Below are 13,276 nucleotides of genomic sequence, written 5' to 3'. Positions count from 1 at the left end.
AAAAAAAAAAAAAAGGGGGGTCGCTACCCACAGGTTGAGAACCGCTGCTGTATTTCAAATTGGACAAGTATTACTTTAAAATAAAAAAAAAAAAAAAAAAAAAAAAAAAGAAAGCAAGAGGGGTCTAGGAGTTGGTCCGCAGCAGTCGGGAAAGGAGGTGTGTGTGTGGTGGGGGGTGTGGGAAATGGGTGCAGGGCTGGGGAGGACCCTGCACCCCTGAGGAGTCTGTGGGGGGATGGGGGCATTGTTGGGTGGGGTCCAATCCATTTCCAGAGACGGACTGGCCACATTCTATTTGGTGAGTTCTGCCCTGTACCTGCCCTGTGCTTCAGTCACCCTCTTCCAGCCCCACCTTTAGGGAAAGTCTGCTGAACACACCTCATTGTTGTTAATCATCCCAGGCTGTGGGGGTGGGGAGTAAAAGGATCCTACAGTATGGGGGCAGGGCCAGAGAGAGAGGGAGAAGGTGCCTTGGTCCGGAGTGTGGGAACTGCTGCTGCTGTGTGCCTGATAAACACTGACTCAGCAAAGCTTTATTTATCCAGGGTTTGCCTTAACATAGGTGAATTCGAGACACGATGAATTACTTTTTTCTTATTTAAATATTTGAATAAGGTATTGCATTTATCATGGTTCAAAATACAAAGAGTATGAAATGGTAGCAGGGAAACCTCTCCTCCAACTTGCCCCTCGGATACCGACTTCCCTAACGCACAGGCAACCAGCTCTGTCTGCTTCGCGGCTTTGTAAGAAAAAAAGCATACGCAAAATCTTTAGTTTCCTTCCAGTCTCCATCAACAGTACCATACTATACACAGTCCCTGAGTTACAACCATCCAACTAACATACTATAAACAGAAGCTGTTATAGGTCATAGTAAATGTATCCATTCCCACTTACATACAGACTATACTTAAGAACATGCCTACAGAACCTATCTTGTTTGTAACCTGGGGACTGCCAGTACACTATATGGCAAATTGCTGTTGTTGTTCATCTAATGATTCCAGGTGATTTTTCTATATCTGCCCATATTACAATTCTCATTCTTTTCCTTGGATTGCCTGTTCCTTGACATGGATGTGCCATAATTGATTTAAGCTGTCCCAAATTGATGGGCATTTAGGATGTTGTCTAATTTTTGCCACTATAACAAAAAGTGGAAAGAATTAGCTGGTAAGATAGAATATATTCTTCAGTACGCTGCTCTCATTTTATCAAAGGTACGGATTATTTTTTCCTACTAAAACATAGATGCAACTTAATATGGCAAACCAGATTTATTCAATATAAACGTCCTGTTGAAAGTCTGGTGGTCACATATATTTGATTTAAAAAAATACTAGTTATTATAGCTAGCAATAGCAGTATATTTTCCAGAACAGATCGTGTAACTATGAAGTGATTTTTAGTGTCACTTGACTTAGGATAGCCAAAACCAAAGGTACTTATTTAAAGCACTACATGCATAAGTATAGAATAAGGCCCAGCTGCTTAGTAGATTTAAGAAGGTCGGAACTTAGAATTAGGAAGCCTGGGTTCATTTCACATCTTGCTACTGTGAACTTTTCAATAAAGTGGGGGAGGATGATCCCAGCCCTATGGACCTGGAGAAATTGTTCTGAGGATACCATGGGAAATCGTGAAATTGTTTATAAACTGTGTCTAATATTAAATCCTATTGGTATTCCTATATGGCTTGCCATACCAGTTTTGAAGGTCAGGAGGTAATCAATCTATGGAATAAATCCGAAATATACATCATAAAAGAAACTATGCTGGACATAACTATTTTGATTAAATGCACCCAATAGTGTCCCTTATATATCGTAATGTTTTAAAATCCAATTGGATAAAGGATCAGTAAGGAAACAAATGGTTAACCGCCACCACAACTATTTTTTTATACCCTCCCATCTCCCCACCTCATCTATTGTTATTAAAATCAAGTTCATTGCTAAAAACCTTGAGAGGTGATAAATCCAGAAATCACTCCGATCTCTTTGCCAATTAACACCATTAATGTTCTCAGATTCACAGGCAACACAGTCTCTCTGGATTCATTTGGAAATTGTCAGTAAAACAAACAAAGGCAAACAAAACGTGACTACTCTGCAAACTGAAATGCTGGGATGCCTGGATTTGAGACATGGTAGGACACCTCCTCTTCTCACTCATTAAAACCTTCAAGACGCACCGTCACTGAAGCCGACAGGTACCCTGGGCTCTTCTCAGTCAAGCCATTCAAGTTTCTGCAGCCTCTTTTCTAGTCACTGCCTCCATGGCAACAGTCCACTGACCTGCCCTTCAGGGAAATAGAATCTCCGGCAAGACTGAGACTTTTAATAATTTCACTTGTCAATACAGGTCAGAGAGAAACAGATGGATTCGTACCAAGTAACTTAACAAACCTACCAACAAAATGAGTAGCCCCCAGCAAGTGACCAGACCGGTGGCCAGAGAGTCCCTTAGGAAAACCAAACATCACATCATTAGTGCCCAAGAAAAATCTAGACCAGCAACACCTGTCCATCAAACTGCTCATTGAGTTTGGACTTTTCCTTCAATATTTTCCTTATTTACCTTTTCCCAAAATGGTAAAAGTATATTGGGTGGTTCATTTGAAGTGAGTAGTAATTGGATTACTAATTTCTTCCAAAATGTATTTTTAATAAATAAATACAAAATATCTACAGGCAAGGTCGTATTTTGTTGCTCAAGTTTCCTGATGTGGAAGATCAGTTTCATAGACCAAACTCCCCTCTTGGCGTAGGACGTGGATGTAGAAATATCAATTCCAATACCCAGAATCTAAACTCTCCCCCTGACACAGAAGGACTCTCTTCTCTTCACCTCTCTTCCTTGAAATGCTCTATTGTGAAGCCTGCGGTTTGTAACAGATTGCCTTTTTGGTGGCTTTGCTCTTTGATTCAGAAATATAAACACTGCTTCAGAGATTTATTTTACAATTCATCTTCTGATTTGTCATGGCTGGGAAGGTCAGCTTTCGGATTTTCTATTCTAAATTACTTTTGAACAGATTTTGCAAACAGACTGGCTTTCGTCTGGACTGGAAAAAACTCTGAAAGTTGGGACTCACGTCCCCCTTCCTTTTGGTCAAAATGAAAATGATCAGAAACCCCACAATTTCCCAAATCAATTATTTGTAAAAGAATAAACAGGTGCTTTGGAGACACTGGAGTTATAAAACAAAAATGGCAAATTATTTTTTCATGGGCCAGCTGCTCAACTGATGTGCTTCCCGGGAAGGTTCTCTTAGGCTCTGAAGCTCAATTAGCAAATCAATTAAGATTATCCCTCTCTCTGCCAAGAGGACCAGGATGCCACCCTCCACCCTCCTCCCCATTTCAGGGCTTTCTGCTGAATCCCCTTCACCAATGCCAATGCTGAATCAGTCAACCTCAAGTTCCTTTGCTATCCACTAATACTGGACAATGGTGGCGGGAGGGGGAGGCTACTCCAGTTTAATTAAAGATTAGCAACCTCCAGAAGGAGCAGTGTCTCCGAGCCGGCTACTTATTGGTATCTGTCGTTCCCAGCTTGCCTAGGAAGCCGGGCACAGCACACAGAGTGAGGGCTGACTAGAGTGGCTGGCTGTCATTTTCTTTCGTTGGAAAACAGATAGGACCAGGCAAAGCAGATGGTCCCTTAAGGGGCAAATCCCAAAAATCTGCTAGCAAACTGTGGTGGTGCCTTTCAAATAAACAGCAACTCACTGGAGAGGAAAATCACATCTCCTTGGCTCCTCCTGCCACAGCCCACACTCCCCCAGCTTGCACTCTCACCCACTTAGGAGTTTCCTGATTCTCAGTGAGGCATCATGACTTCATCTGGGGCAGAGGACAGCTTGTCTCTCCACACTTCCCAGATGCCGCCGTAAGCACCCCTAATGCCCCCATATCTGTCAGTGAAACCTGTTATTTAGGTCAGATCACCTTCGAGAAATGGCTGACCCATGTACCATGGATGGTCACCCTGTCCTAACAGATGTAAATACAAATACTGTGTATTTGGCTACATGGGTGGAACTAGAGAGGGGGCCAGGGACACCTCAGATGGCAATTAAAAACATTTCATTACAATGTTTCATCAAAAAAATTTAAGGGAGTGTTGTTTTTCTTTCGAACTCCAAATAAACTCATAATAGATTATTTACAGAAGATCTATCTATGCATCAGTTTGAACAAATTGTTTAACATTTCTGGGCCTCTGTTTCCTCATCTGTAAAATGAGGTTGAACTGAAAGATCTCTAAGGTCTCTTTTGACATAAAATTCCAGTCCTTTGGGTAGGTGGGGTCTTCTCTCCAATTTTGGCAAATCACACGTATAATTAACTGCCTGATTTTTCAGTGTGGAAGAGACTAGGAGAGCTAGGTCCATCCACGCATGGCCAGCTCTGCCCACATGCAGCCAGCTCCACCCACATGCAGCCAACTCCGCCCACACATGGCCAGCTCCACCCACATGCAGCCAGCTCCACCCATACACAGTCAGCTCCGCCCACACACAGCCAGCTCCACCCACATACAGTCAGCTCCGCCCACACACGGCTCACCTTCTCCACTGGCGTGTGCTCTTCATTTGTCACGTTCGCTTTTCTTGATTCGTTCTTAGACCTGCTCAGTCTCCTGGATACTTTTTCTCTGAGCAGAGTGGCATATCCGATGTGTTCATAGATGGGGTTGGTTGTCATTTTTGAGATGTATTCGGCAGCTTTTGTTTCTATGTATAGCGTTATCAAGCCATCTGTCACCAGGTCATGAATCGACTCAAACCTCTTCTCTCCCACAAAATGTTTTCCATCATGGAAGAGTCTATAGTTTAAGGTCTGGTTTCCAAACCTGTCCATGAGAGAATGAGGTATTACAAGAGAGTTAGGAATAAGAAAAGTGAGGAATAATAACAGTAACAGCTAATATTTTTTTGAGCACTTACTGTATGCCAGGCACAGGGCTTACCACTTGGTGTAATTTCCCCTCCTCCCCATTTTATTATCATAGAGACCCCTTGAGATGGATGCAATCATTATCCCTGTTTTAACATGTCCCCAATTTCACTTCCGTTCTTGCCAAGTTTAATGAGAAATTTATGAAATATTTGTTTGTTGCTCTCATTCTAGCTCTGACATTCTTGAGATGGTACACAAAAACACACAACAACAATAATGAACAACACTCAGCAAGACACTGCCACATATTGACACAAATACATCTGTGAGACACTGATATACCAAGGTTAGAAAACCTTACTGAGTTGTTTGTACAGTGCAGCCAATGTAAGTGGATGGTGGCAAGTTCATGAACTTAATTGTCATGCCTTGTACATCATTTACCATATGTTCTGGACATATTACAACTTGGAAAGTGTCTTTGCACAGCTGCAATATTGAGATAGTGCACTGAGGCACCTTTGTGGCCTAGCCTAGAGGTGCTTCCATTGACATCATCCATATATGGAGAAAGGTCTTCCCAATTTCAAAGACAGCACAAGTGAACTTTTGGAAGACAATCTGATTCTGAAATTGAAGACCTTCTCCAAACCTTACAAGACTCTAGTGAGGATCCAATGGCATAAAATACTTGACAAAGGTTCACAAAATGCAGTATACGCACTGCCTTTCTGGTGTTGTGATTTCTGAAACTTAGGATTCTGCAGCAAACACTCTGAAGAGCCTTGTTTTACTGACCATTGTGATGGGTTCCTGGGATCAAGGTGATGCAAACTGCATGTCTTACCAGGCATGCACATGCAAGGTCAGGTGAAGGAGCCCTTCAACAAGGGCTGCTGGGAACTAGGGCAGACGAGCCCCTCCCTTCACTAGCTGGACGGTGCAGGCAGCAGTGGAAGGAGGGCTACCTTCCCAGCTAATTCTCCAATCTCCTATGTCCACCGACAGGTCCCCAGGGTCCACACCTACTGATAACATCTATGGCTGAGGAAATACATACATCCTCTGCTATACTGCTGGTGCTTTGGAAACAAAGTGAAAATACTAGTAGTAGAGAGAACGTGATCATGATGATGAGTTTCTGTTTGATATGACGAAAAGTTCTGGATGATGAAGATGGTTGTACAACACCAAGAATGTACTTAATGCCACTGACTTGTATGCTTCAACATTATAAATGGTAAATTTTAGGTTACAACTATTCTACCACAACTTTACAAAAAAAGGGGGACATCAGTGGTGTTGCTTAGACAGCAATGGAGCAGTGTATGGGGTGCCGCTCACCTGAGGGCCAGAGTGTAGCACCCTGGCTGCCGCTGGCTTTCTCTGAGGATATAGGCGCCCTCCACGCCTCCGAGGAGCTCATCAGCCTGCTCCCGAGAGATTATCCCATGGAACCTGAGGGGTGTAAGACCATTGTTACTCTGATCAGACCACATAGAAAGTATGGATAACAAAGAACTAGGCTGAAAAGGATGGCAGCGCCACCAGAATCTGCAGTCCCCACGCTGGGTGAAGAGGAGAGTAACCATTGCACTGTTGATGGACTTAGAACCACCTCTCAGCACACCCCAAACAGATAATCAGCATTCACACAGGCACTCATGAGGAAGAACATCCACCTGGCTTTCTGCGAGCTACTGTCTTTGCTCTCAGGCTGAAAATAAAGGTAGAAATAAAAAGTCAGGTTATGTCTCCCCCCACACACACAAGAAATAACAATAGAGCAATTATCAATTTCCTTCTCGGTTCAAACACAGAGAACCATGTATTATCATGATTGCAAATGAGCAGTTATTGATTAGCAACCTGCTTGCTGCAGGAGAAGAGTATTGTTAATTTTAGAGGCCCATTCTCTGCAAAGAAGAGCTAGCTATAATCAACATTCCTGCAGAGCTTTACATGTTGGGAGCAATAGCTTAGGAACATGTTTGGATGTTCCTGTTTTTCTTTTTCAAAGATAACATTTTAGAGTACTATACATCATGTAGAAAACTGGTCATGTCTGGGAGGATTGCAGGTGTGGCTAATGACAGCTTTGACCTAGAGGCAGTTGTCTCGGGCCCAGAGAGTGGACAGAGACTCCCACAATGAAGAGAGCAGGTGGGAGCTGGGTCAGAACCAGCCTGGTCTCCCTGTTGCCATTAAGAAAAAACATAGGATTCTCAATTCTGATATGAGGACAATTAAGGTCCTAGTACATGGTGGGGGGTGGGGGATTGGGAAAGCTGAGAGGGAAGGGGGGGGGACAAGGGGTGTGGTACACCTTTGGGGGGTGGGAGACACGATTATAAGAGGGTCCTTATTTAACAAAAGCTATCAGTGTAACCTGGTTCTGTGTACCCTTAATGAATCCCCAGTGATAAAGAAAGAAAGAAAGAAAGAAAGAAAGAAAGAAAGAAAGAAAGAAAGAAAGAAAGACAGACAAGACAGTGCTCTCTCCACTGCTAGGGATTTTCTAGTTGGGTGTTTCCAGGGAAGATGGGCAAACTGGGTTGGGGGTGCAGTCGGCACCCTGCAACTCCACACTCCTGAGAGAGGTCAGGGAGGGAACGGTCCCTCTTTCTAAGTTATCCAAGCTTGGAGAACATTGGGGAATAAATATAAAAAGCTTGGAGAACTTTGGGGAGATAAATAAGAAAAGAAATGTCCCGGACAGAAAAACAAACAAACAAACTCTTTTACCTTCTTGGAAGGGGAAGAGGGGAAAAGGTATCGGCCAGACAAGTTTTGTTTTGTTTTTCCAGAAATGCAAATACTAAGTTAGAGGAGAAATGTAAAATGAAAACCATTTTTGGGGGGAGCGATGTGCCTATTACAATACTGATTTCCTAATTCCCTCTGTCCTTAACAAGTAGGTAGACCATCAAAACTAAAGCTTTTGCTCCTGGGAGGTAAGGTCCAACGTAGTGATGTCTTTGGGTTTCAAAATCAACACTTAACTCTAAGGCTGAGACATCTTGGGAGAAAGAGGATTTCTGGCTTCCCAAATTTTGGGTTTAAATCTCAAGAGACGACGCTTTCAGGCCGTGAGGAAGTGCTTTCCTGCTGTGACAAAGAGTAGCCCTCCTGTCCCCCAGAAAAGACCAGTATTCCTTATTTTATTTTATTTTATTTTATTTTTTTGAGACTGACTCTCACTCTGCCACCCTCAGTAGAGTGCTGTGGCATCATAGTCGCAGCAACCTCAAACTCTTGGGCTCAAGTGATGCTCTTGTCTCAACCTCCCGAGTAGCTGGGACTACAGGCACCTGCCACATATCCAGCTAGTTTTTTATAGAAATGGGATCTTGCTCTTGCTCCGGCTGGTCTCAAACTCCTGAGCTCAAGGAATCCGTCTGCCTCAGCCTCCCAGAGTACTGGGATTACAGGAGTGAGCCACCACACCTGGCCAGGGGCCTCTGTTTTAGAGACAGGGAGATGCAGGTGGGGGGAGTGCTGACAGAGCGGGAGCTCAGGGGGTCTAATTGTTGTGCGTGGCAGGTGTGGACTGGGTCACTGGGCAGCTTACTGAGAACCTGAAGCAGAGGCATTTGGAGCTTTGATTGCGGTTGAGGCCATCGGGCCCTATGAACCCAGCAGAGAAGCCTCCCCTGTGGCATAAGCCAGTTAGGGCGGGTGCACACCTCTGCGGGAGGGAGCGTGTGGTGGGAGGAGCGTGCAGGGGCGAGTCGGAGGGACTGGGCACTGGAAAGCTTCCCCCACCAGAGTCAGAAAGGATAGAAGTCTATGGCCAAATCGCCCTCAACGTGCCCAATTTTGTCTGATCTCAAAAGCTAAGCAGGGTCAGACCCAGTTTGTACTTAGATGGGAGGAAGGAGAGAGGCTGGGACGTCAAGGACATATGCCAACCATGGGCCAGGCCAGGGCAACGGAGTGAGGCACACTCAGAAGAGGGCACAGGGACCAGCCTCAGGTCCCTCCCAGGGAGGGAGGCAGGAAAAAGGGGGAGGAGTCTCTAAAGCAGACCGTCAAAAGTTTTGGGGTTTTTTTCCGTTGTTTGTTTTTTTGATACTTGATTTTGATTATGCATACTTAAAAATTATTTTTTAACTGATACATAATAATTGTACTTATTTATGGGGTACGTGTGATATTTTAATACATATGTACAATGTATGCTGATCAACTCAAGGTAACTGGGATATCCGCTACCTCAAATACTGATCGCTTCTTTGTGTTGGGAACGTTCAAGGGCCTCTTTTCTAGCTATTCTGAAATATTCAATGAATGGTTCTGTGCTGTGGTTGCCTTACTATGCTTCAGAACACTAGAATTTAAGTTTAAACTCCCTTGAATTGGCACGTTTAAGTGATCCACAGCAGCGGCGGCAAGGACTACATTCAATTCAATCATTCAACAGAAAAAAATGACAATTTTGTGCAGCCGAAGACACAAGTCTGTGGCTCTTCATTTCCTTTGTGCACGATTTTAAAAAGTATAAATATTTGCGATCTGTAATACTTAATCCATGTATGTACCATCTGACCGCAACCTTGTAAAAAGAAAGCAGGCACAGAGAACAGCCAGAAAGAGATGGAGGGAGAAGTTAGCAACCATCTCCTTTCAAGGGAGGACGGTGGGTGTTTTTCACCTCCTATTTTCTTATAGTTTCTATTTTTCTGAAATTAACAGGTTTAATTCATTAACTTCTTTTTTTTTTTTTTTCCAGTTTTTGGCCGGGGCTGGGTTTGAACCCGCCACCTCCAGCATATGGGACTGGAGCTCTACCCTTTTGAGCCACAGACGCCACCCCTAATTCATTAACTTTTTAAAAGCAAAAGTAATACTTGTGCACAGTAGGAAAATTCAAACCTCAAATTTGAAAGGCAAAAAAATAGTAAAAACTTCAGCAGTGTAGAAATAAAAGTTCTCCCTCCCTAAAGGTATCCATGCCAACAGTTTCTGTAGATTCTTTTTAAGAAAATGTGCATTCGCATTTCCTTAATAGACCATACATTACTTTTTTTGAGCGAAAGGAAAAAAAAATTCATCTTAAAAATATAAAAGGGAAATAGAATCTGAAGGTTTTAAGCTAATTTTCCTCTACTACAAAATGTTCCTTTCTGTGGTTATGAAAATGTTTCAATATCTCCTTTCATTATACATATTTTACATGAATTGGGATTGGAAAATGAGACCTAAAAGGTTATTGGATACAATTTTTATGCCAAAAAGAAAATGCACAATATGCAGTGTTCAGTTTGGAATTCATGTGCAAAAGTGGATGTGGTAGGTTTACATTTTCTCTCACTTTTTAAATTAATTGTGCTAGCTACGAGCATAACCCAAACCAGTATATTGAGGAAGAAAGCCATACTACAACATAGTTTAGATGTTAGAGATGTGATGGGCGGAATAGCAGAGGCCAGCGCTCTTGGGCAGGTCTCCTAGAGGTGATGGCCGAATTCCCAAGGGCTGGACATGGAAGGCTCTGAAATGCAGCTGTGGCTATTGGGAAGGCACACTGGGCTGGGGCCACAGAGAGGCTCATTAATCATGGAGATGAGGCTCCAATGGAAAAGGGAATAGAGGAAGAAGGTTTTGGATTGGGCAGGAGAGTTTGGATATAAACTCAAAGGAGGCTTTGCCTCACAACACCTTCAGGTTGGACGTGGGAAGAAAAGTGATTTATGCATCTCCTCTTCCTCGGGACTGCTCCACCTGCCCTCTGTGAGATGTTCTGCACATCACAGGCTTATATCGTGAATTATTTTTATGGTCCTACATATTTCCCCTGCAGTAGATTTGTAAAAAAAAAAAAAAAAAAAGATTCAAAACTAAGAAGAAAAAGGGAAGGGAAGCTAATAATTGAAGGCATTCAGGTGATTTGGTTAATATGTACAAGTCAAGAGGAATCACTATTCGGGTTTTAGGAGACCGCAGAGAAATGGGATGCCTTTCCTGACCTCTATGTTTGCAGAGGTACATGAGTCAGGAATTCAGCCATACTGTAGGATTTTTGACAACCCAAGGGTTTATATTGTGCTGGGAGCCTCGTTTATGAAAAATCTCGCCTTACTTTTCATCCCAAACAATTTCCAGGCAGTCTGTAGGTGCTTTGGTGGAGAGAGATACAGCATGAGCCACTCCCCCCACTGATGGAAACCCAGCACTTGAACGTTGTAAAGAAAATTCATTAGTAAGGAGTCTTGATTGCATTTATTCCTATTATTAAACTCTTAGACAATAGACATGTGATGATGACTATATATTACAGAATTTTTAATATTTAATACTTTAATGACACATGAAACGACTAGTTATTAAATTATTAAAACAAAGAATTGTATGATACATACTCTCTTCCATAATATTTTGGTCTGTTTTCCACCTGTATGAAAAAGAAGAAAAAGATTCATAATGCATTTGAATTCAAATCTGCTAGGTAAAATTGCTATTCAAATAAACAGAGCAATAGTCCGGGAAGTCATTTTATTACAGATTTTATGCCCCAAATCAGAGATCCATGAAGCTATTGAGTTAATCAACACATTCCACTATCTTGGGCAGGGATGATCTAAAACCACTGTATTTCTCTAATCACTAGGTTCATTTCCCACCCCAACCCTATCACCCAATGAAAGAATTTTCAGAGGAAACAAAGTGACATTTATTTTAATATTAAGGAATTTATAATGATACTACAAGGCTTCATCTTGAAAGATAAAACCACTATTTCTAGCATGAATAAAACATAAGCATTTATTTCAATCTTCATCGAATTACTTTGTTATGTATCTATAATAAAAACAAAGAGTATACCTGGATTTAAAAAAAAAAAGACAGGTTTCAATTGATCTTTTTTCAAATGAAATCAACAGTCTAACATCCTTATTTCTTCAATAAATGGCTGATGAACTGCAATTCACTTTACACAAAGGTACAGGATACATAGGACAAGATTTATGACTTGACTATCAAATATTCCAGGAAAGATGTTTCAATCCAGCTTTAGCCTTGGGATTATCACACTGAGTTTTTCTCCTTCACAAGGTCATCTACTTTCCTTCTTTTTCTTTTTTTATTAACTATTAGTTTATTAAATGATAGCTGTGTACATTAATGCAATCATGGGGTACAGTGTGGTGTTTTCACATTTCTACCATCCTAAGAACTTTTTCTCATGTTCACAGTGTCTGAATCAGTGATCAATGAACATGAATTCTCCCGTTCAGCTTTTTTTCTTCTCATCTAACTCCAAGGACACTCAAGTGATAGTAGACCCACATTAAGTTATGGGTTTCTGTTGGTGGTTAGGCATCCGACAGCAAGTTCATGTTTATTCACTGGAGTAGAAAACGGGCTTGGCACCTATTTCATTATAGTCCTTTCTTTCTGCAGCCAAATGGGTGGTTTCCTGGCAGGACTCAGGGACAGGCACAATGGCAGTATTTCAAGATAGTGGGCAGTTTCCTGGCCTGCCTCTAGCCTCCAAAAGATGTAGGGGATCTTGGTGGGTGGTGGGGTGCTAGGGACTGGGGGATAGGATGCGCAAAGGGGGAACCGGGGCTCTGGGGACCATGCTCACAATTCTGCCTAGGACAAACCTTGCTGGTAGAAAACTAATCATCTAGACACTTCTAAATATGTGTTCACTCTTCTGTGCATTTTACACCTGAAAATTACTCAACCAAGAGGGGCATTCATAACTCTCTTAATCTTCAAGGTTAGAAGCATGCTCAGTGTCATTTGTGAAGGAAGATTAAAATAATATCATTAAGAGAAGGACAAAGTATATAAAAAGGCACCTTATTATCTGATGTCCTTTCTATAAGTGATGGGCACCATCACTCTACTTGCTGGGAAGCTTTGAGAGGTGAGTTGAATATTCTCTCATTTCTATCATCCTATTGGCTTTCAAAGTTCTTCCTTCCTTTCCTGATAGTATAGATTTGTGACGGCCAAACCAGCACGCCACAGAAGAAATTTAGGACCAGAAAGCCAATGGAAGCAGACAATATACAAGGGTAACATCTTTCTCCATTCTTTAAGGGGCAATACTCCAAAATTTGAAATGACATATGAGAATTTTTATTCCTATCTTTTTATCTGAGCCATAATACAAGTTTACAAAATCTGGATATAGCTGCCAACCTCATTTATCCACTTTATTCTTTTCTTTTTTCCTTTCCCGAGACAGAGTCTTGCTCTGTTGGGCAGTAGAATGCAGTGGCATCATCGTACCTCACTGCAGCCTCAAACTCCTGGGCTCAAGCTATCCTCCTGTCTCATCCTCCCAAGGACCTGTGACCACAAGCGAGCACCATGACACCCAGCTAGTTTTTCTTTTTCTTTTTTTCTTT

At 42.2% G+C, this 13,276-nt stretch overlaps 1 protein-coding gene across 1 annotated transcript in view; it reads right to left on the bottom strand.

Annotated features, from left to right (window-relative positions):
- The window catches only part of CHN2 (chimerin 2), a 317,927-nt gene that overhangs the window by 116,257 nt on the left and 188,394 nt on the right, over positions 1–13,276 (bottom strand). The window contains exons 4-6 of the mRNA XM_003788542.3: positions 11,273–11,304; positions 6,255–6,368; positions 4,578–4,863 (exon numbers count right to left, since the gene is read on the bottom strand). Coding sequence (XP_003788590.1) covers positions 4,578–4,863; positions 6,255–6,368; positions 11,273–11,304 — 432 coding nt within the window. The remainder of the gene's footprint in view (positions 1–4,577; positions 4,864–6,254; positions 6,369–11,272; positions 11,305–13,276) is intronic.

This window comes from Otolemur garnettii, unplaced genomic scaffold, assembly GCF_000181295.1.
Source record: "Otolemur garnettii isolate 467f Iridium unplaced genomic scaffold, OtoGar3 scaffold00028, whole genome shotgun sequence".
In the NCBI taxonomy this organism is placed as follows: Eukaryota; Metazoa; Chordata; class Mammalia; order Primates; family Galagidae; genus Otolemur; species Otolemur garnettii.
Note: the sequence above shows the minus strand (reverse complement) of the source record. Positions and strands in the feature narration are given on the sequence as shown.